The sequence below is a fragment of the Lepidochelys kempii genome, chromosome 10, assembly GCF_965140265.1.
Source record: "Lepidochelys kempii isolate rLepKem1 chromosome 10, rLepKem1.hap2, whole genome shotgun sequence".
NCBI lineage: Eukaryota > Metazoa > Chordata > Testudines > Cheloniidae > Lepidochelys > Lepidochelys kempii.
Window position 1 is genome coordinate 3899051 of NC_133265.1, and position 23981 is coordinate 3923031.

A 23981-nucleotide genomic window follows, 5' to 3' on the forward strand; every position below is an offset into this window, starting at 1 on the left:
ACTTTTAAGTCTTTCAGTCAAGATTTGAGGATGTCAGTAACTCAACCAGAGGTTAGGGGCCTATTACAGGAGTGGGTGAGTGAGGTTCTGCAGCCTGGAATGTGCAGGAGGTCAGAGAAGATGATCACAATGGTCCCTTCTGGCCTTAAAGTCTATGAGACCTCTCCACCTCCAAGGTCCCTAGGTCCATGATTCTGCAGTTCCCTTCCTGCACTTCCCACAGAGGCTGCTGTCTGCCCTCCCTGCTGCCCCATCAAGCCTGCACATGCTACTTGTGTTCCGAAGCATTGTGCCCCTGTGGAAGACACCACAGATACTTGCTAAGTCTCCTCTTTCTTTTCCTGGGTCAGGCAGGCTTCCTCAGGTTGTGAGCTAGTGCCATGTGCTGACCTCTCTCAGAGACTACAACAAACATACACATTTGTTATGTTTACAGTGAGAAATCCCTGCTGGGCTGGACTGGGACTAAGGATTCCAGTTTCCAGAGTGAGCGCTCTGGCACAGAACAAGAAGAGCTGTTCCAGTAGCAAGAGTTTCCGTCTCTGCGTTACGCAGGCTTTCTTGTATCCCGCCGGACTCTGACATCTAGGACTTCCTCTTTGTTTTACCACCATACAAAAGGTTAGGCCTACAACCTCACATCACATGAGGGCACTAGAAGGACATGCTTTGAATTGGGCTGGCGTTGACAGCCCTGGAGAGCTATCAAATAGGTGCTTCACCGTTTTTCTGGCCAGCTGATCCTCAGAGATATGGCGATAGTTCAGTTTCCTCAGCTTTGTGCAGCCACCACCTTCGTGGTGATAATTAGCGCTATGTGTCGGGGTTGGTTGGTTTGTTTAAATGGAGGCCCTGAGTGCCGCTAGGAACTGGCGTGTGTCCTACAGGTCATTGTACAGCCATCAGATGCTGACCGGGCTCAGTTCCAACTGACTTGGGCTGAATTTGAACCAGTGACCCAGCGCTGAGAAGTCTATTTAGTTGTTAATACCCTGGGCCAGCCAGTCCCCGACTGTTTCTAGCTGCTACGTTAATGAGCAGCAACACGTAAATAGTGTTCAAACCTCTGGATTATTTTGTCATCGGCATTTCAGACAGAGCGTTGAGCAAGGGAACGCCCTTCCATTTCACCACCTCCATGCAGAGCCTGAGCCCTGCTTCCAGACGAGGAGGCTGGAAATGCCTAATGAGTTGCAGAGCTCTGACACATGCTGTCCTAGCCCCCCGGCTGAAGTCAGTGCGAGTTTTGCATGAGAGGACTGACGGTGCCCTTTAGAATGGACATCATCTCCGTGAAGTCATCTGCCAAATGCCTTCCAAATCCGAGTGTACGGCTGGTCATGGGTGGGTCCAGTCAGTTGCGCGCTCAGGGTAAAAACGGAAGTTTGGGGCTTTTAGCCAGCCCAAGCCCTACCCACCTACCCGACTAGTGCATCTACACCAGGAAAAAGGGAGAAGGGCCACAGATTCCCTGAAGTCTTCTAGGCCCCTGGCTCTTGCCAATCTATGGTGGATGGTAAGCGTTGGGCTGCCAAGGTGATGGGCTGCAGGGGCTGCATCACAACATCCTAAGAGAGCAGGCTCCAGGTCTTCTGGCTCCCGGCCTGCTTGCCTTTCAGGGGAGACAGGGAAGTGTGCGTGTCTAGTTCTTACAGCGAAGGCCTGGGTTTGTGGAGCCCACAGGCGAGACGGGATCTGCGGGGCACAGCACCGCGGGGCAGAGCCGCTTCTCTCTCCCTCTCTTTCCCTCTCCCCTGGCAGAGGAGAAGGAAACTTTCCGGGCGTGCAGCAGCCGTGGAGCGCTGGCGCTGAGCTCCCGCAGGAGAGGGGCCAGCGGGGGCTGCGCCGGGGCTCGGAGCAGCCCTGGCCGCCGAGGGGCCTGGCTTGCCTGCCCGCAGCCGGGCGGAGGGCGGAGCGCCAGGGCGGAGCGGGGAGCTGGCGGCAGGCCCCGGGCAGAGCCGCGGGGCGCTGGGCTCCAGCTGTCAGGGCGGAGGAGGATGCTGGCGCGGCGGGCCGGGCGGCGGGAGGAGGAGCCCTAGCCGCGTCCCAGGCCAAGCGCGGCAGCGGCGGGCAGGACACAGCGCGCAGCCCGAGCCCCGGCAGGAGGAGCGCGCTGCGTCGGGGCCGCTGAGCCCAGGCAGGGGCCATGCAGCGGGCCGGCCGGTGCTGAGCCCAGCGCGTCCCGGGCCCGGGGCTGTCCGGGCCGGGGGGATCGGCGGGCCGGGGCCATGCCCTGCCCGCAGTGAGCGATGCCTTTTGGAAATGGACACACTGGATCACGGCGCAAACATGGCGTCCCCTCGGCCAGGCTCCCCGTCTCCGGCTGGTGCCTGCTCTGCTGTCTGCTGTGCGGGGGGCTGGCCGCGGCCGGGGCCCCCCCCGCCCAGAGCTGCCAGCCCTGCGGCCCCAGCTGTACCTGCGCCGGCGGCAGGGCCCCGGGCTCCTGCCTGGTGAACTGCTCCTCGCGGGGGCTGGAGCAGCGCCCGGGGGTCGGCGTCCCGCCGGCAGCCACCGCTCTGTAAGTCCGGCTGCGCCCAGGGCGCACGGGGAGGGGGCGCCCAGGGCGCGCGGGGACCGGGAGGGTCCTTGGGGTGGGGGGTCACCCACCCATGCACCAGCCGGGCCGAGCCGCGCCGCCTGCGGCTCTCAGGTTGCTCATGAAACGCACTCACCGCTCGGCTCTGTGCTTGCCGGGACGTGGCTAGGCTCGGGGAGCCGCATTCACCCCCAGGCATTGGGGGGGGGGGGGTGAAAGGCGGCTCTCCCCCTCCTCTGTCCCCCGCAGGCGCCAGCGGCTGCCTTGCTTTGTTGTTGTCAAAGGACGAGAAATGCGAGGGTACCACTGACCTTTTGTTTACAACCAAAGCTGCCGTTGGCACTAGTCTGGCACTGAAGGCCAGGGCTGAGAGCTAGACTGCAGGAGGCGTAAGATTTCCTTCCACGGAGGAATAATTTTGTTTTAAACCTGTGACCGCTAGCAAAGCCCCCCCCCCCCCCCCCGCAGCGGGGCTGGGATCTTTCCAAGCGAGCTGGGTCCTGAAATCTCACCTTGAACAATTTGGGGGTGCTCTGGCGGTTTTAGTTAACTTTCTTTCCAGCAGTAGTTTTCCTTGTCTTGCAGTGGGGGTTTTGTAGCAATAAAACTTGCCGTGGTTTATGCTGGGACACAGATCATATGCATGACAGCAGAGGCAAATATGGAAAAATCAAGGGAGGATTGCTTAGAACTAGACCTTGCAAGAATTGGAATGTGTGCAGAACTGTACTTACTGAAGTATGTGATTTAACTAAGAATGATACAGTGGCCTGGTGGAGGAATCAAAAGGAAACAACTTCAGCATCTGTAAATGAAGGCGGTCCAATCCTGCATCTAACTTCACACAATGGCTTCAGTGGGACAGCTCATGTGAATTCTGTTACTTGTGTGTAAGTAATAGGGCTGCCAGCAGTAGCAGGATACTGGATTTGATGACCTAGGAGGCCCCCTCATGTCCTATGTTATATGTGTAACTTTGCTGATGACACCCACAACCAGGGCGAACATACATAAAGTTACATTCATAAGTGTTGACAGAATCAAGCAACTGCCTTGCGACTGTAGGCTTAGATCCTTGCAAAGACTCCTGCATGTGCTCAACTTTTTGCATTTTAAGTGGTGCGCAAAATTTGCAAATCTTTGCTAGCTCAGGCCCGTAGGCTTCTACCAGGATCCCGAATAAAAGTGTTATGGTCATGCCAAGCTTTTAAGGTGTTCCCTGGTATGTTAGAGGAAAAGAACAGGCTGTTCCCTTTTGCTCTGGGCTGGGGCAGAGAGGCGTGCAGTGGGTTTCAGAGAACCACAGTGGATGTTACGGAGTGAGGGCCCGATCTGTAGATGGAATCCCGTGGCCACGGTTCGAGCATTGGCTGCGTCAGGGGCAGATACAAAGACAATTCAAATGTTTGATCAAAACTTCTAGAGAGAAATAGCTGTAAAGCAAGGTGATTAGTATGTTTCTAACTGGCTTTAGAGTCAATGACGTTAATGACCAAGTCGAGTGTATTAAAAAAGAATCTGGCTGATCCCTAGAATGGTTCGGTGAGTTAAAAAGGTTAGAATAGCAGATTTATTTAACAGGCTGAAGAGGAGCTGTGGGAATTGTTATTTTTTCTTTTAATGGGTGAATTCAAATCAGTAGTTGTCCTACATAGATAAAACTTTAGGGAATAACTTTTCTGTTCTTCAGGGAACAAAATCCTTTCATAGGTTTTGTTGAAAAGGGAACAGCCACCTAAATGATATTTCCCTGTGCAGTAAGAAAGTTTCAGTTTATCCACATCCTATTGATATTGCAATAAAGTAAATGTCAGCTTTAGTGTTAGTGTTGCTTAACAATAATTTTTAAATCTGTGAAGTTTTAAAAGGCCATTGTTTTGCATAATTCTACTGGCAATCCTGTGAAGTGTGCAGTATTCGGAAACCTTTGTACTTTTTTAAGAATAAAAAAATCCATCACAAATACCTTTGAAAACTTTATAATGTGGATCAGGGGGACAGACCTAAAGTAGCTTCAGAGAGAACGACAGCTTTTCATCTCAAAGTGGAGGTGAGTTTTAAGTCTTTTCGTACAACAAAATTAGACTATTAAGTGCTTCTTTTCCTGGGCGATTTAAATTGTAGAAATATACTCTGGCCCTAGAACATAAAAACATGTTCCTCAAAGTTGTACATCTTGCTAAGTTTTTACATTTATTTCTTAAAATAAAGCAGAAAGTGAATTTTGCAGAAATCCCTCAACTGGGCAAGATTCATTTTTATTTATTTACTGGTTGCGCGAGCTGCGCAATAGGCAGAGTTAGACATTTGTGGCAGAGGCTCTGCAAATTTAATTTTGCTTTGGACAAAACAAGCGGTGTATAAAATTGGCCTCTTCCCATAAGGATCTTTAAAAGCCTTCTGAAGACAGTGATGAGGATCAAGAGTGTCACTGGAACTTCAGTTCAAGCCTTCTAAACCGAGTTGGGGTTATTGTGGCAGCTTTATGGGTATTACTAATTTTACGAGTGAGTGCTTAAGACAGCTAATTATTGTTCAGCAGTGTTCAGGGTGCTGTTACCACCCAACAATTAGGATGGGCCCTTAATATATACAAGAGCTACTGGACATCTAACTTAAATACTCAAAGTGTGTTATCCATTCTACTGGAGCAAGCACACTGATACCTCAGGGTAATGTTATTAGCAGCAGGATTTGTCCTATTTTAATTTATGTGAAATTATTGGTTTTACAGCCCTATTAACGTGAATGGTTCACAAGAAGAGTGATCTTCTTTGGAATTCACAAATTTTAGCTATATCTGAATTTGCAAAGGGATCTTTGGCAGGCTATGGATCATTCAGGATGCACAGTAAAGGCTCTGTTGGGGATCAAAGTATGTGTTTTTAATACTTGATCTCTTGGTATAAGTTGTGGTGAAGTTGTGCCCCTCCTCTGGGAATGCACTGCAGAATTTGGACAGGAAATACAGGAAGATACAGTGTAGAAAGATTGCTACCCTATTTGATCTTCTAATGGGGAGAAAGCATGAACATGTAATTATAGGTGTCATAATTGTATGATAAGATCTATAAGAGTTGAGTTACTCCAGGGGTGCATTTAGCCCCACATCTTTTCACCCCACAAGATAGGAGGGAAACTCTACAACCTAACCATTATGTGCTGCATTTATTGACAGATAAGGCAGCTGGTCTTAAATATTCTGCTACCTATTCTCATGTAATGGCTTGCAGTGATATTTTGTAATAAGAAAAAAGTTGTATAAATAAATTTTTAAACACAAAATGCAGCTGCATCAACCTGCATGAAAGCAGTACAGTTCAGCAACTATGAACCCTGAAGGAACGATAACACCTTGGTGATGAAGTCCTCAATTGAGCAGTTAGGCACATATTAGCAGTCCACTGAAGTCAATGTGATTACGTGTGTGCAAGTGTAGAATCGGAGCCTAGGATAGGAATGCTCGTGAAAAAACCTTTGGCCAGCATAGCAGACACGGCATTTTCTTATTCAAAATTGCAAACACTGAGGGAATGGTTACCACGAATACAGGAGAAATGCCACATCCAAAGAATCACCAAGGAAAACAAATACTGCCAGAAATATAGGCTGCATACCTAGATGAAAGCAGTCTCCTGTTCCATTTAATAGCAACATCAAATCAAAATTTGTCACCCTGTAAGGTAAATAACTTGAAGGCATCTAATATTAAATGTCTAAACAAACGTAAGAGGAAACGCTGTGTGCAAATTGATCGTCTTCAGTCCTTAACGTAAAAAGGTACTTTAAAAGCAAGAGTTTTCAAGGGCAACCCTGGCCGTTTTGTATGTTCATCCCCATTGAGAGGAATTCCGATAATATCTGAAAGTGTTCTTCTCCCATTGGTTGTGGATTTATGCAAACTTTTTGTTTAGGATATTAGATCTTTGGTGAAACAGATAATCCTGATTTAGATTTCAGCTGAGATCAGAGACTAGTTTTTCTTTCCCCTGTGAATATTTACTATTTCTGACACCTCTGGAGTATCTTAGTGACTCTTTTTTTAAACAGAGGGATTAGAATCTTGTTCATAGAAATGTCAGTCTGGAAAGGAGCTAGTCCAGCCCCCTGCACTGAGGCAGGACCAAGAAAACCCAGGCCATCCCTGACAAGCGTTTGTCCAACTGGTTCATAAAAGCCTCCAGTGACAGGAATTCCACAACCTCCGCTGGAAGATTATTTAAGAGTTTCACTACCTTTACAGTTAGAAAGTTTTTCCTAATGTCTGACCTAAATCTCCCTTGCTGCAAATTAAGCCCATCGCTTCTTGTCCTACTTTCAGTGGAAAGGGAGAAGAATTTTTCACTGTCCTCTTTATAAACAGCCCTCAACCTATTTGAAGACCGTTATCAGATCTCCTTTTCTCAAGACTAAACATATTCAGTAGAAACGCATGTATTTGTCCTTCAGCAATCCATAATAGTAGTAATTCTTGGGCGATAGCACTATCAGAATGCTGCAGTAAGGGCTCGCTGTTGCTCTTACAAATTATTGGCCCAAACCTGCCGACATGTACATTTCAGTAGTTCCATTAGCTTCAGTGAGATGGTTTAGGCATGTCGAGTTACTGACGTCCGTTAAATCTTTGCAGAATTGGGACCTGTATTACTAATTTAACACTACTTATTATAGGGGGATGTGTCAGCAGTCCCTATTTTTATGTTGCCTAATGAATAATCTAAGCAAACCCTGGCAGTATAAATGTATTTTAAGATGCAGGAACATATATTTTTTGTGTTTCCTAACTCAATTATTTGTATGACTTGGTAAGTTTCAGTAGGTCTCCCAGTCATTAATGGAATTTGTTTATTTCTATTTCAACATATAAATATAAGAAACTCCTATCCAAGATTCAAGTCATGCTTAACGGGTAATGAAAAATGAAATCCAATTAAAACAAAGCAGCAGTAGCAAAACGCTCTCTGTACAAAAGCAGCCGGTCCACAAAACCAAAACATCCCTACTTCAGTCATGAAGAACCTGAATCTCACTCAAATAAGCATCCTTATCTCCATCTAAACTTGAGGTTCTGGTTTTCTTTTTTTTCCAGAGATAGACTTTTTTTAAATGAAAAAAAAAGGGAGAGAGAGAGAGAGAGAGAGTGAGCGTGCGCACACAGGTTGAGGTGCAGGGATAAAATTAATTAAAATCAAAATGAACTCAGTCTATTGAAAGGACAAAAAATGCATGAGGTACATAAGGAAAATATGTCACATGTAACACATTGAACAAGGTAGGGATTATGTAGTGCATGATTGGCGCCAATGAGCTAAGATATTATTAGTGAGGTGGCACTGTAATGTTGGCTTTGTTTAAGGCAGTGCCCTACAGTCGACTACAGAGTTTGCTACTCTCCTTCCAGAGGTTTCAGACAAATTACCCCTGTATCTTAAATGTTTGTTGGCTTTTTATTCTGACAACTAACTTTGGCTTTTTGTCTGCTGCTGGCGTAGAGCATTTTCGTAACAACCACCACCTACTGTTTGGGGGAAACACTGTCCGTCTGAGAGATGGCGTTATAGCGGTTTCTGTGTATTTGCTTAGAGAATTTGCCAAGCTGCCATGTAGAAACTGGAGCGACAGAGAAGTTCTCTTGCCTCCCTAGACTCCAGCCCAACCATTTAAGAATTTGCACTTAGTAATTCAGTGCAACCAAATGTGAACAAGAGCAATAATTTAAGGAGACAAACTAAGAAACCACAGCTAGACACCCCAAGTGGGTGGAGTGAATACAGAGCTCACTAGAGACCCAGTTCTGCTGCAATTCAGTAATGCAGGATCAGGTCCTAAGCATTTATCAGTGTTTGGGAAGAGGCTTTGGAGGTACCTGATGGTGTTTTGCTCCTATACATTTAAAGAGTTAAGAAATAGAATTTTAACACTGTTAAAATAAATCCAGCTGTGGGACTTGCTCTGTGTTCATTGTTTTAAAATGATTGTGCTAAATAATTTCTTGACCAGTTAATCATTCCTTCCAACGTTCTATTGGGAGGGATAATGGGGACAAGGTAACTTTGTAGGGTGAGTGTGAGGGAATGCCTTATCTTTGTACAATTCATGTGGCTGAGTTATCCTGAAATCCAGGTGGTGTTTAGAAGGGGTTTTGCTTTTGGGTCATTAATTCTGTTTTTCTCCTTCCTTCTGCAATTCATTTTCCTTGTGTCACTTCCTTCATTTTAGAACTAATTGTATAGCTTATTCCTCTTTAACACAGCTCCTTCTTGCTTTTGCATTTTGAAGTGACAGTGTGGGCCCGATCCCAAACCACTATTCAGGCAAGTTAGCCCATTGGTAGTCTACTCACATGAGTAAGGCAAGCAAGATTTGTTCAGCTGCTTTCGTTCTGCTCTCACACCATGGGAATCTTCGCTGGTTTTAATCCAACATTTGAATCAAGCAATTTTTAAAAAGTCACCTGTTAATGCTTAGCTCCCTGTTTGTAGCCGAGTGGCATTCCTTGTTTTATCTCAATGTGAATTATTTTCCCCACATTGTTTTCCATATTGCATTTCTGCGTTGTCCCTCTTCTACTTCTCCAGGCCCTGTCCTGCTTCTTTATGGACGCATTATCCTTATTTAACACCGCTTCCCCATCACCTGTCTATGGACTTGCTCCTGTCAACTTCAAAGACCTGAGGGCCAGATCAACCTCAGTTCTATTGACTCCCCTCCCCCACCCCCAACATCTCCTCCCCTTGCCTAGCAAAACATGCTTGTACAGAGCAGGTCACATTCCCCTTTAGTGGCTGGTCCACAAAGAGGATGAGACTTTTGAATTAGACCCTTCTCTTCGTAAACAACGTTCACATTCAGGAGAAGGCTAGCTAGGTTTTCATATTACAGGGCTCTTTTTACTAAGGGCTTGCAAACACTTGGAAGACTACCGTGGCCCAGCAACTGTAACGCTTCAGTGTAGACGCTACCTACCCCAAGGGGAGAGTTTCTCCCATTGGTGTAGGTAATTCATCTCCTCAAGAAGCAGTAGCTAGATTGTCAGAAGAATTCTTACATCAACTTAGCACTGTCTACATGGGGACTTAGGCCTGGTCTATACTACAGAGTTAGGTTGACGCAAGGCAGCTTACGTCGCCCTAACTATGGAAACATCCACACTAAAATTTCGCTCCCACTGACATAATCATCCCACTACGCCGACTTAGTAACTCCACCTCCTCGAGCACTGTCGAGTCAATGTTGATGTAGTTAGGTCAATGCAATGTCCGTGTAGACACGGCGTTGCTTACATTGACTGTTACTGGCTTTCAGAAGCCATCCCAAAATGGCCCATGCTGACAGTGCAGTTGGTACAAGCGCTCCAGGTGAGGCTGTGCACCGCCGACACGACGAGTGTAGTGTGGACGTGCAAAAGCGATTTAATTACTGCAGCAGCTGTATGCCAACGTAACTTAGGTCGACATAATTTTGTCGTGTAGACATACCCCCTTAGGCTGTCTTAACTACATCACTCAGGGGTGTGGATTTTTCAGACCACTGAGTGCTGTAGCTAGGTTGATCTAATTGTCTAGTATAGACCAGCCCTAAGATACTGATAATAAATTCCAGTTTAGCTTCAGCAAGACTAGATGTGAGGTATAAATATTTCACAATGCACTGCAAACCAAAGACAGAGTGGTAAAGGGTAACAAAACAAACAAAAAAGGTTAAAATCATAAAAATGGATTTAAAGAATATGGTCATCAGTAACAGTGTTTGCAATTTCCAATATAGCCACGGATAGCATTTCTTGTGGTAAAATTGCAGAAACCATGACTAGAAACCAGAATTTTTTGTTTGTTTTTGTATTAATCAATTTTTAAGAGACATGCAGCTGATGGATTTTAAAATAGAAATAAACATTATTTTCTAGATAGGTACATTTCCTCCCAATCAGACTATTAACCCTGTAATGAGGAGGTTAGCAGAAAAGACAGACTGCTATCAGTTGTGGTCTCATACCTCAGAAGCCAAGTAGCACCAGACCTGGCCAGTACTTAGATAGCAAGAGAGCTCAGAAAAGTCCCATGTATGGCACAGAATGGTTTTAATTTTTTAGGTAACACTCTTCTGTTCCAGTACTCAGCCTGGTGCGACGGTGCCCTGGTTTGTATCAGTGCCATTTTTGGGCAGAGATGAAAAAGGAGGTGTGGACTGTGTGTGGTAAGAGCAGGGATGGTAACCATGGTAACATGCTGTAATACCGATTCGGTTTATACAGGCCGCCTCCCTGAAATCCCCACTCAGGTTTCAACCGATTCAGTATTCTTCACTTCCTGTCCTCAACTTCAGCATAGCACCGGTGTGTGCTAGTAAAACAGTAGCAACCTCCTCTGGGGTGGGACACGTCAGAAGCTATGGGCTGTGGAGGGAGCCAGGGGCCCACATGGATGGAGCCAGTTGCAGGACTGGGGAGATAACTTGTAAATAGCTATGGGATCTCTCAAGCTGAAAGGCATCATAGAAGTTGGCCTTTGTTTTTCCCATCCCAAAAGCATGATTTAAACAAAGTTTACCAAAACGGGAAGGGCAGGGAACATCTGGCTGCACAATATGGAATTCAGGACAGGAACAGACTTAGTAGCCTAAGAAAAGCAAGTTAGCGTGTGTCATCATGGGATGGGAGATACTGGACTGGCTGACTTTGGCAATAACATGACAGAATCTGCTGAACAGACTTTTGCAAGCTAAGACCATTCAGAAAAAAACAAACAAACCGCTCATGATGGAAGACGCTTCGAAACCCCATGCCTGGAACTCATAACTATCTTACCCATCTCAAATTGTGTTCAAGTCACCATTCCTTGTTGGATTACATTCCAGTTACTGTTAGGCAACTGGGACAGAAAACCCAAACGCTACACCTGTGTTCTAGGCTAGAGCCTGCTAGCATCTGAGTAATGTTTTTGTATTGAGGGTACACGCTATAATGGGAACCAAACAAGGGCGCTGGGACAATGTGTATAGGGCGGGTGCTGGGAGCCATTGAACCAAACTGTGAACCCTGGATATGATGGAAACCACTTCACGCCAGGGGGTGCTGCCGTACCCCCAGTTCCAGCACCTATGGAACCAAACACATTCCTTGGTTGGAGTTTTCAGGTTTTGAGTATCGGAACTGGGATAATTTGAAAAGTGTTCATGCAAAGACACAACCTCCTCTACCCTTTGGGCAAAGAGCTACAGATTAGGTGTGACCAAACTCACACTACAAAAGCAGTTTCTCCTCCTTTGGGGTTCACACCTCAACTGCTAGAAGAAGGCCTCATCCTTCCTGATTGAGCTAACCTCATTATCCCTAGCCTGATTCTTGCTTGCATATTTATACCTGCCTCTGGAAATTTCCACTACATGCATCTGACGAAGTGGGTATTCACCCATGAAAGCTTATGCTCCAATACGTCTGTTAGTCTATAAGGTGCCACAGAATTCTTTGCCTCTTTCACAGACTCACACTGGCTTAGATTTGTGTCTTTTTTGCGGCGTTGTGGGAAAAAGAAGAAATCTAAACACAGAAAAAACTAAGACACAGGGGACTGGATTGTGTCCTCACTTACAGGGGCCTGCTGAAGTCAATAGACAGAATTTGGCCCAATGATGATACCACCTTCTCTGTAATAGTCATTTTTAAGGCACAAGACTAACTTGCTTCTGCTTTGAAATTGGGGTTTCCGGTGAGGAGTTGGCAGGATGGGCTAGAGCCAGGAATCTTGAAAAATGGGCTCTGTGCAAGTTTCCCCGTGCAAGTTTCCCCGTGCAAACATCACTAATGAAATTCTGCTTGGACTTGCAGCCGCTTTGCTGTGCCAGCCTTGGGCGTTACACAGCTCTCTACCCATGTACTGCAATCCCTTGCTCTCCCTGTACCTGACCAGTATGGCTTCATGTTGCTCAGAGCTTCCCCAACTGCAGCTGCCTCAAGGGAAGGGTGGGGGGCTTGCAGACCACTGAGAGGCTAACAGCATCATTTACAGCAAATTCTGTATGCAGTGACTTGCACCTGCTTGCCTTGCAGTTTTGGTGGGGCAGAAAATGCTGCGCACCATCCACAGTGGCCTTTAGTTGTCTGTAAAATTCTTTGGGCTCCAGAACCAGCGGTCTGTTTTTCTGAAACACCCTATCCTGTTAGCAGGTGTTGATCCTGCTAGGAATGGGTTAAGTAGGTTCTGCTGAGGTAAATGGCTCATAGCCCCCCAAGAGATGGGAGTGGCTCTTGGAAGAGAGGATATAGAGTGGGGGCTGAGCAGTTTCAGAGGAGGAACCCTAGAAGCACCCAAGTTTGGGAAGGTCTGAGCTGAATTTTTATGTTGTGTAGATAATTTCTTTGTTCAAAAAGCCACACCTTAGGAAGGGAGTGAAGTGATTTTCTGAATCTACAGTATGTGGAGTTTTAGATCAGGTTGGTAAAAGCACCTGTTTACAGGTCCCTTCAGGAGTATGCTTGGATGTAGCAGTACAATTCTCACTTGGGGTGCAAGAGGACCTGGGTTGTATATTTAGAGACCAAGGTGATAGGTACATTGTAGAATCATCTAGTCCAGTCCTCTGCACTGAGACAGGATTAAGTATTATCCAGATAGTCACTGACTAAAGGGGGAGGGATAGCTCAGTGGTTTGAGCATTGGCCTGCTAAACCAGGGTTGTGAGCTCAGTCATTGAGGGGGCTATTTAGGGATCTGGGCCAAAAATTGGGGATTGGCCCTGCTTTGAGGAGGGGGTTGGATTAGATGACCTCCTGAGGTCCCTTCCAACCCTGATATTCTATGACTGACAGGTGTTTGTCTACCTGTTCTTAAAAACCCTTCATTGACAGAAATTCCACAACCTCCCTAGGTAATTGTTCCAGTGCTTACAGGTAGGAAGATTTTCCTGATGTCTAACCTAAATCTCTCTTGCTGCAATTTAAGCATGTTACTTCTTGTCCTATCCTCAGAGGCTAAGGAGAACAATTTCTCCTTCTCCTCCTTGTAACAACCTTTTATGTACTTGAAAACTGTTATCAAGTGCCCCCTCAGTCTTCTCTTCTCCAGCCTAAACAAATCCAATTTTTTCAATCTTTCCTCATAGGTCATGTTTTCTAGGCCTTTAATAATTTTTGTTGCTTTCCTCTGGACTTTCTCCAGTTTGTCCACATCTTCCCTGAAGTGTGGAGCCAGAACTGGACACAATACTCCAGTTGAGGCCTTATCAGTGTTGAGAGGAGTGGAAGAATTACTTCTCATGTCTTGCTTACAACACTCCTGTTAATACATCCCAGAATGATGGTTGCTTTTTTTTTTTGCAATGATATTACATTGTTTACGCATATTTAGTTTGTGATCCACTACACCCCTAGGTCATTTTCTGCAGGGCTCTGTCCTAGGCAGTTATTTCCCCGTTTTGTATTTGTGCAACTGATTGTTCCCACCTAAGTGGAATACTTTGTATTTGTCCATATTGAATTTCATCCTATTTAATTCACATAATTTCTCCAGTTTGTCAAGATCATTCTGAATTTTAATCCTATCCTCCAAAGCACTTGCAACCTTTCTGGCTTGTTATCGTCTGCAAACTTTATAAATATACACTCTATGCCATTATCCAAATAATTTATGAAGATATTGAATAGAACTGGACCCAGGACAGATTCCTGCGAGACCCCACTCAATATGCCTTTCCAGCTCAGTTGTGAGCCATGGACAACTACTCTGAGTATGGTTTTCCAACTAGTTGTGCACTCACCTTATAGTAGGTTTGTCTAGGCTATATTTCCCTAGTTTGTTTATGAGACGGTCATGCAAGATGGTGAAGATATACGAAATCTGCTGCTTCCCCCCATTCACAAGGTTGCTACTCTGTCAAAGAAGGATATTAGGCTGGTTTTGACAAATCCATATTGACTGTTTCTTATTACAGTTTAAGTGCTGACAAACATTGTTTGATTATTTGCTGCATTATCTTTCCGGGTATTGTAAGCTGACTGGTCTGTAATTTTCTGGGCTGTCCTTATTCCCTGTTTTTATAGATAGGCACTATATTTGCCCTTTTTCAGTCCTCAGGTCTCTCTCCCATCCTCCACGACTTCTCAGAGATAATTACTAATGGCTCAGAGATCTCTTCAGGCAGTTCCCTAATTAAATGTCCATTATCTGTCTAGATATTTGAAGGGTGCTCTGCTGTGAACACAAGATCATTGGGTCCATGGAGATACACCAGAAGTTATTGTAGTGAAAGGAACACATGGGCCCCTCTAGTATCTGAAGACAGATATTGTTCATTTTATTTATTTATATCTGGCAGGCTCGTGGCACTTGAAAGAACATTTAAGTGGCTGTTTCTTACTTCTCCGTTCATCTCCTTGTCTTATAGCTTGGACTGGTTGTGGTCAAGGGTGGCATCCTGTTTCGCCTTTCCCAGCATGGCTTAAGTAAAACAGATGTTCCCCTTCCTCACACTCATGTAATGCATTTCCAGTGTTCGATCGACGCTGGCAAAGGTACTGTGATGTGCGTGGAGGGAAGATGTTGTGTAGCCCCTTTGGCCCTGTCTTCTCTCTGAAATTAACCAGAGTGGTGTGGCCGACTCCCCCCGTCGGCTTTTAAAATTGTCACCTGTGCATGTGACACAAAGCTGGTGTCTCTTTCCTCCCCCTCCTCTCATCTCCGGCAGTGGGGACAGGCGCGGACTGTTCCTCCAGCACGTATGGTTGATAGGGGAATGTTCACGGGTTTTGCCTCATGAGTTGCTTCTGTGCTGTTGCCTAATGGTTTTCACATGCAGAGGGAGGCTGCATTTCTGTTTTCCAGCAGACTGAACCGTCTGAGCCGTGCTCTCTGGCTGGTGCCAAGCGGGTCCATGGAATGATAATCATCATCACAGGCCGCATCCAAGTTCTGAGTGCACGGCTGCCACTGGGGTCTAGGGGCGCTCCGAGGGCTCGCAGGGGGGAGCCCTGTCTATGGGAAGCATTTCCCCTTTCACTCTAAGGGGGTGCAGGACTAGTACCACAATTGGGAACAATTAAAACTGCATCAAATACAGACTATACAGTCCCAGACAAGCCAGATCCACTCCCACGGCGTGGGTTTATGACCTGGAATTGGCCAGCCAGCCCCTCCACCCCCAATCATGGTCTACAAGCATAGATCCCTCCCCATAAGAGCTTATGAAGCATTGGGTCTAGGGCAAAGTCAGCCCTGTACACAAGGGCCTATGCTCCACCTAAGTCCTCAAGATAGGACTTAGCTGGTGCCTCGCTCTGCAGCTGGCCCTCTGCACAGGGGTGAATTTCATTCTTACTTTGCTACATCAAGCAACGAACAGGGTCAGAAAGCTTTGTAAGAGGGGCAAGTTTTTAAAAGGAGGGATTGGAGTGAAGAAAGGGTGGTCAGCTGGAACATGGGAATTCATAGCTTCCAGGGCCAGAAGGGATCATTATGATCCTCTAGTCTGACCTCCTACATAACACGGGCCAGCGAACGGCCCCAACATAATTCCTAGGGTAGCTCTTTTAGAAAAAACATCCACTCTTGATTTAAACATGGCCAGTGATGGAGAATCCCCCACGACCCTTGGTGAGTTGTTCCAGTGATTGATTACTCTCACCATTCAAAATTTACACCTTATTTCTCATCTCAGTGTGTCTAGATTCAATTTCCAGCCTTTGGATCATGTTACGCCTTTCTCTGCTAGACTGAAGAGCCCAGTATTACATATTTGTTCCCCAGGTAAGTACTTACAGACTGTGGTCACATCGCCCCTTAACCTTCTCTTTGGTAAGCTAAATGGAGTGAGCTCCTTCAGTCTATCACTATAAGGCAGGTTTTGTACTCTTTCTCCTGGCTCTTCTCTGAGCCCAATGAAGTGTATTTAACATTTTGTATTGGGGTAATACCTTGGGGCCTTGATAAGGGATCAGGGCACCGTTGGGCTAGACACTGTATAAACTCAGCAGAGAGGTAGTCCCTGTCCTGAAGCACTTACATTTTTGCACAATTACTTGCACTGTAAGCGTGGCACGTAGACAGTCTTGCCAGTGCTGTGGTCATGCCTGTTTCACAAACAATTCCTTAAAACTACACTGCGACCTTCTTTCAGTTATTTCTGTCTTGCAAACCTGTCTCTGCATCCAGATGCTTTCAGCCCATCACACAGTTTCAATTTTTTTAAAATTATTCCCCCCCCCCCCAACACACATTTGAATGGGTTCCTGGAAATTGGAGATTTAAAAATGGGAAGTGCTTGTCTGAAATCTGATGCAGTGATTCCCTAGGAGAATACTTTCCATTTGGAAAGGTCTTGGCCCCTTTCCAGCCCTCTGTTAAAGTTGTTCTAGATGGTGGCTCATTATTGCTACCTCCGTGGGTTTTATTTTAAAAAAAAAGGCCTGTTACATAAGCAACAAGTTGGTGAATCCATTAGTTGGGCTCACTTCTCAGCGATTCCACTACGTGAAGTGACTGGAGGTCGAGACACACTGAGACAAACAGAGTAACAATGGCCAGAGATTCATAAGTAATTAATTAAATCTGTGCAGATCAAAGGTTTCTATCAGAGTGTGGGAACGTTGGTTTACTCCTACAGAAGGAAAACCAAGATCAGTGGCCTTTATGGAGTGAATTCTGTACTGACTGGCAACCCTGGGGTGAGTGCAGAATTTGCCTCAAGCCTCTTTAAAAGTCTAGTGCCAACAAAGTGGAAGTACAACACTACATGCCGCAAGGCGAGCTGCACTATTTCATGTTAAGAATGTGGGGTTTTTTTAACCCCCTCCTATAGTTTATTTAGGAGAGTGAAAAGTGGCCTGGGTTCATACAAATAGTAATTAATGGCCTTACATTTACAAGGCTCACTTACTGTTGTTGCTCCCACTACAGAAATGCAGCCACCTCTGTGGTGCAGCGTGGTGCATGCCAAGGAAGTGACTCAAACAGAACGGGAGAGGTTTGTTAGGTAGGCAGAACACAATTCCCACATTGGATTTGGCAAGAGCTGACAGACCTGTTCTTACAAAGGATGCTACGAGACCTTCATGGTCAGGGCCTCCATTCAAACAGTGGCACCTCCAAGAGGTCCAGGCCCCCGCACTCCGCCCTAAAATTGATTCAGGATTGAATCTGGAGGCAAGGTCACGGTCTCCTTAGGCACCACATGTTAATATCACCGTCCCAGTATCTGCTAGTGGAGTTACAGGTTTTGCTATTCTCCGCAGAATTCGTTCCTCCTCACTTGGTTGGATTACACCTAGTAACTCCATCAATTTCAATAGTGGCTCTGGATTTACACTGCACCGAGAACAGAATCGGGCCCACAGACAGCAGTGTCCAAAGAGTTAACTCCAATTTGCCATCTTGTCTCGAGAATGGGACACTCAAGCCAACTGCTGCGTTTCCTCTTCCCGTGGATTATTTTAGACATCTCACAGTTTGCAGCCTTGTCACATGAAGTTAGAAAAAATGGATTGGAGCAGGAGTGGGACTCAGGACCCCATGGTTTTGTTTACATCTCTGCCGCTAACCTCCTGTGTGGTCTTGCATAGGTCACTTGACCTTTCTGGTGCTCATTTCCTCATGAGGATGATGCTTACCTGCCTCACAGGGCTATTGTAATGATTATTTACCGTATTCATGCTTAGCTGCCAGGGTGCTGTATAAAGGGCAAGGATTATGAATTCCTATTTGTAGAATGCTTTGTGGCCCTCAGTTGAAAGGTGCTGTGGAAATGCATAGTGTTGTCACGTACTAAGTCCTGGTCCAACTGTGGTTTGCCCCATGAGACCAAACCACATATCCCAGTTCGTCTTGGGCACACTCATTCAGGACCCCATCACTGCCTTCCCACCTCTGCAGTGATGAACTGCCAAAATCTTAACAACCAGTTCCCTCCTCACCCCACGAGGGGCTTGTGGCCCACCCCCGCCCCCCGGGGAGCGGTTCCCGTGCACGACCCCCCCGGGTTAGCTGCTGCAGCATGAGCGGCCCTCCTCGCGCCCCCCTGCCCCAGCTCTCCTCCGCTCCGCCTCCGCGGGCCTGAGCGAAGCCGCCACCTGCTTCTCAGCCCTCCCAGGCTTCCTGCTGAACAGCTGATTCGCAGGAAGCTGGGGGTGGGGCGAAGAAGCAGAGCTGGGCGGCGTGTTCAGGGGAGGAGGAGGCGAAGCGGAGGTGAGATGAGCTGGGGCCGGGTGGAGAGCTACCAGTGGGTGCTCTGCACCCACCAAATTTTCCCCATGGGTGCTCTAGCCCCGGAGCACCCACGGAATCGGCACCTAAGGTGCCACTTTTGGCTGGTGGTTAAATTTAGAAGCCCTTTGAGAACCGGTTCTCCCTCGCGGGACAACCGGTTCTAAAAGGGCTTCTAAATTTAACAACCGGTTTTAGCGAACCGTCTCCAGCTCACCACTGCACCAGTTTACACTCATGCCTGGCATCTTTCTAGATGCAAATAATGCTGTAATTCCGGTCAGTGGCACATGACCGGACATCCAAGCACAGTTGCCCAGGGCAGAATAATTCACCAAGCCCTCATGCCCAGAGACATTGATTTTTCTTTAGCAAGTTTTAACACAACTCCAGGTTGTTTGGGGGCAGGATGAGGTAGGTCAAATGCATTTCTGAATTAATCACCCCTCCCATCCCTTCCACCTCACCCCCCTAATTCACAGTCAGATTTGATTTAGGCCAGGAATATCTGCTCCCCAGAAGAGGCTCTTCTGTTGCTAGCTTTGTCAGATAGGTGGAGATCACCTGCTGGGGATAGAGAACATCGCATTCTCCTGCATCCCATTGCACCAGGCCTCCCCAAGCAAAGCTGTAGAAAGGAATTGCTATAACCCTAGGCCTGGGAGTGGGGAGATTGAGCTGAAGATAACCCTGTGAGAGTTGTAGACCGGGGTTACTGGAAGAGAGGTGAGAAGAGCAGAAGCATTGAATTGTAAAGCAGCAATGCTCACTAGGACACTAGGGGTTTGTGCCCTTCTATTTCCTGTAGGTAATTCCCCAACAAAGTCAATGGGATGTGGGAAGTTTAGGACTTCCCACCACCCAGGAGTACTGAGGGGAAGAGTTTTTAGTATATTCCTTCATAATGGGATCTTACCTCAGCCATCTAGCACATCTGCTGCTTCAGTTTCCATTCTGGTGTGCCATCTGCCTCTTGGGGTAGGCTACTTTATGCCTCAGTTTACCTTCTTAGTAGTCTGCCTCTCTCTCAGCCTCTTTTGCATGCCCTGCTTGGGTTGCTTCCCCAGCTGACCTAATAGTGAGCCCCACCCCACAGGCCTGTTCTTACAATACTTCAGAGAATAACCCCCACCTAGGTAGCTAGCTCACTCTGTTGGTAGGGCTGGCTTCTCCTTATATTCCCCGGCACTCCTTCCCAGAATGCCCTTCTGCTCCAGCCCACAGTCACATGGTGCCCACCATTCCTTTTGGACTATATCCCCCAGAGTGTCCTGGTGTGGGGCTGGTCCCCCACCAGGCCAGGCCAATCATCTCCCTTAAAGGGACCAACACCCCCATAACATTCCCCAAAGTTGGAGAAATTTCAAAAGTGCAGCCCAATGGATTTGGGGCATGCTCTCTGTGTAGTGGTGGTGAATAAAGCTGGGCTGAGGTGACAATGAAGTGAGCTGTAGTTCATGAAAGCTTACGCTCAAATAAATTGTTTAGTCTCTAAGGTGCCACTAGTCCTCCTTTTCTTTTTGCGAACACACAGTCATAGACTCTCAGCCTGTCACATCACAGATACTGTATCTGAGAGAGTCTGAGGCCCAGTCTTGCAAGCCCTTACGCATTCACTTGCTTGAGTAGTTTCACTGACCTTAATGGAGCTATTATGTGACTGAAGTGAAACAGGCTAGGCAGGCAGTGCTGTCCAGTGGATTGAGGCACCAGCTTGCACTTCAACAAAGCTGGGTTCTGTTCCTGGCTCTGCCACTGAGCTGGGGCTGTTTTTTTGCACTGCTGTTTCCCACCCCACCCTTTACTTGTCTGCGTAGATTATACGCAGCACCGAGCTCCCCACAAAGAGCCTATGCTGAGCTCTTTGAGACAGCATCTGTGTGCCCAAGGCCTCGCACGCTGGAGCTGTGACAGCAGCTATTATTCTTTGAACTGTGGGGGCACCCGGAAACTCCAGCCCCGGTGCATGTACAAAATCACAACAAAGAGACAGGCGTTTACAGACGAAGGGCCCACGTGGGCTGTCATAGCATAAATAATCGGCCTGTGCGTGTTTTCAGGAGCAGGCCCTAAAGTGGCTCACCAGCTTGTGCACCTGACAGCAAATGTATTACAATATTTAAACGCTATAAGATTTAATAGCTGCTGCGTTTAATGTCACATTCCTGCTGGGAGCTGCTTTTTAACGATAGCTGATTAAAGCGGGAGGAGAGGAACTTGTCCTCTAGAGAGCATGCCACTTTCCTCTCCCTGATAGGGGCTCTCAGTACTCTTCCTGGGCATTTGATAACGTCTCGCTCTTCTGCCTAGGGAATCAAATGCACTTTAAGGTGGTAACGGAAGCTTCCCTTAGCATCTGGGACACTGGCTTCCAGAGTGGAGGTTCTTTTGCCTTTTCAAATGTGAACTGCATTGCAGCAGCATTTTCTTCCGTTTTCTTTATCAAGCTAGCTCAGAAAGGCCCACGGCAGGGACTGTGAGTTTACTGCTCAGATGAGACGCGAGACCTCAGACAGGAGGGGTCAGAATCTCCCTTCTGGCAGACGTTGCTACGACTCAGTATTCCCACTGTTGCTCTTTTAGCTTCTTAAATTCCTTCCTCTTCCCAGCTCAGGGACTGGTAGGCTACAGCAAAGCCAGGACTGGCAGAGGTGTTGCAGCCTGCGAATGAGATTATGGCTCGAGATAAAACGGCTGGGAATGTGGATGGCTGGGAAAGAAGGTTGAGCACGTACCTCGTACCACCACCCACGCCGTGAGAATTGCCATGTCAGAGCAGCCCAGCAGTTCCACAGTTGCCACAGAGTTTAAGACCAGAAAGGATCATTATGATCATCTGCTCTAACCTCCAGCGCACACAGGCCAGAGACAGGTGTTCCGCTTGTCCCCGACAGTGGTCAATGCTGGTTACTTCAGAAGAAAGCGTAAAACCCTTTGCTTTGCATAATGCACCTACTTGTGCAATATTGCACCCTGAGGGAGAAAGGTTTTCCCAAGCCCAGCTAGGGATCAGTTTATGCCGGGAAATATGAAGGCATCAGTCCTGCAAGAGCCTATATCCAGGCCTGACGAAGAGGGGGGCAAAGGGGGCAGTTGCCCAGGGGCCTGGGCAATTTAAAAGGGCCCAGGGGCCCCTGGCCGCCACCACGGCTGCAGTAGCAGCCAGCTGGAGCCCTGGGCCCTTTTAAATTGCCCAGGGGGTGCTGCAGGGCTCCTAGGCGTGGTACTCGTGGCGGCGAAAGCAGACGGGTGGGCATGTGGAAGCCACGGCCGTGCCAGAAGAGGGCACCCAGCCACGCAGCTGGCAGCAATTCGCTGGGTGCCAGCCAGGGCGGGCGCAGCACCGTCCAAATGTCAGGCGGACCTTTCTAGGTGGCCCGCTGACTGTTCTGACATGGGCAGAGCTGTCCCTAGGGTACGGCGAATTGGGGTGACCGCTCCGGGCCCTGCGCTTTGGGGGGCCCCATAGGCTGGTGCGATTCGCCGGCGTGGTTGGTCCCGGAAGTGAGAGATTCATCACTTCTGCCCCGCACCCCCGTAGGGACGGCCCTGGCCCTGGGGCTGGAAATTGCTGTCGGCAGGCCTGCCGATATCCAAGCATTGGGACACTCAGAATCCCTATGAGACACATGCTGGTGCCAGCAGATGAACTGGCCATACGTACTAAAGGTCCCAGATCCTCATTCGTGTCTTCCATTTGACATCTGTGTTGACATCTACAGGAGTCATGTGGACCCAAATGCTGGACAGGATATGGCTGTTATTTCCCTCCTGCAACAGCTCATAAAGCTGTATAATCCTCATTGTAAGAATGATGGAATCATTTATGATCCTCTAATCCTGCATCACCCAGCCAAGGATCTAAAGAATTACTATCCTGGCAGCAGTTAATGGCAAGCAGGCCAGGGTACCCCTACTGTCTGTCTTTGGGCGATGAGCAAGAAGCCAGCCAAATGACTTTATGGAACGTCATCAGCTGTGCTGCCTATTCACTTGTACTGACTCAGGAAGGAGAGGAGAAACAAAATGGTTCACTTTAAATGCAGACATTAGGCTGCAGCTTATGTGTCTGGGAGAACCAGAGGAGCAGAATCTGGGAATTGTTATCAGTTATACCGCAGAAGTATCTAGAGCCCCAGCCAAGAATGGGGCCCCATGGTGATAGATGCCATCCATGAACATCATAAGAGACAGGCCCTGCCCTGAAGACCTTAAAATGGAAATAGACAAGACGAGAGAGAAATAGGATCTGTTATTGCTGGTCTGCAAAAGAACGGAGAGATTAAGTTACTTGCCCAAGGCCCCACAGAGAATCTGTGTCAGAGCCTGGGACTGAATCCAACTCTCCAGAAGCCTGGTTCAGTGTCTTACCCATAAGGCCACCTTGATACCCCCACTCTGCCCCATTGTCCATGATTGATAGTCAAAGCAATCCTCATGGGATGCAGGGATTGTGATGAATTACAGGGACATACCAAGAGCAGAACACTGGTTCATTTGGCCCATTCTTCTACCTCCGTCTGAGGGCTCTACCTACTGCTTCAGGGGAAACCAATCTCAACCATTTGGCACTATGGCTATCTGAACAGATGAATTTAGGAAGACAAATGACCTTCCCAAATCAGCTTATTCCTTGCAACGTGAGGCTTGGCTTCCTCGGAGGCACGTCGGCATCCACTGTGAAACAAGCTATTAGACTGGATGGGGCAGTGTTCTGCTAACATGTTATAATTCCCTATTAAATCAAAATATAATGACAGAACATGCACTAATATCTCTCCAGAGTAGTATGATAAAGCCATTAAATCAACTGCAGGATTAGTGTTGGCAGGTAATTAATACATTAAGCTAGGCCACCAATTCTGGGTCTGCTGAACACAGATGGAAGTTTGTGCATTAGCCTGTTTCCGGTACATGCCCAGATGCAATATGCAGTGACATCCCAGTGCATGAGCGGAGCAGCAGCTCCTGAGTTGATGTCCCCACTCAAACCCCGCTCACCACAGCCTTACTGAGCCTTTGGGTGCAGATCATAAGTATCACCCGTTGAACTTAACTGTGCTTTGGGGAGTGTTGCCTTGCAGAAGTTTTTATATGCTCATGATAAGGCCCTGATCCTGCTATGCAGGGGTCTGCCCACCAAAGATGGGGGCCTAGCAGATTTTTCTTATGCTGAGATAACCTCTCTGTGGTGGACTCTGGGACACAGGCTGTATCTAAGAGAGCTTGGTGTGACACGAGGGCATGACATTTCA

General features: G+C 47.3%; 1 protein-coding gene across 3 annotated transcripts in view; it reads left to right on the plus strand.

Moving 5' to 3' along the window:
• Nucleotides 1-1889: 1889 nt before the first annotated feature.
• The window catches only part of PKD1 (polycystin 1, transient receptor potential channel interacting), a 138937-nt gene continuing 116845 nt past the window's right edge, over nucleotides 1890-23981 (plus strand). For 2 of the 3 annotated variants that reach the window (XM_073361700.1, XM_073361701.1), the window contains exon 1: nucleotides 1892-2518. In XM_073361700.1, the coding sequence (XP_073217801.1) occupies nucleotides 2250-2518 (269 nt within the window). In that variant the 5' untranslated portion in view covers nucleotides 1892-2249. Of the gene's footprint in view, nucleotides 2519-23981 lie in introns of all 3 variants that reach the window. The other variant, XM_073361702.1, reaches the window with a different exon arrangement.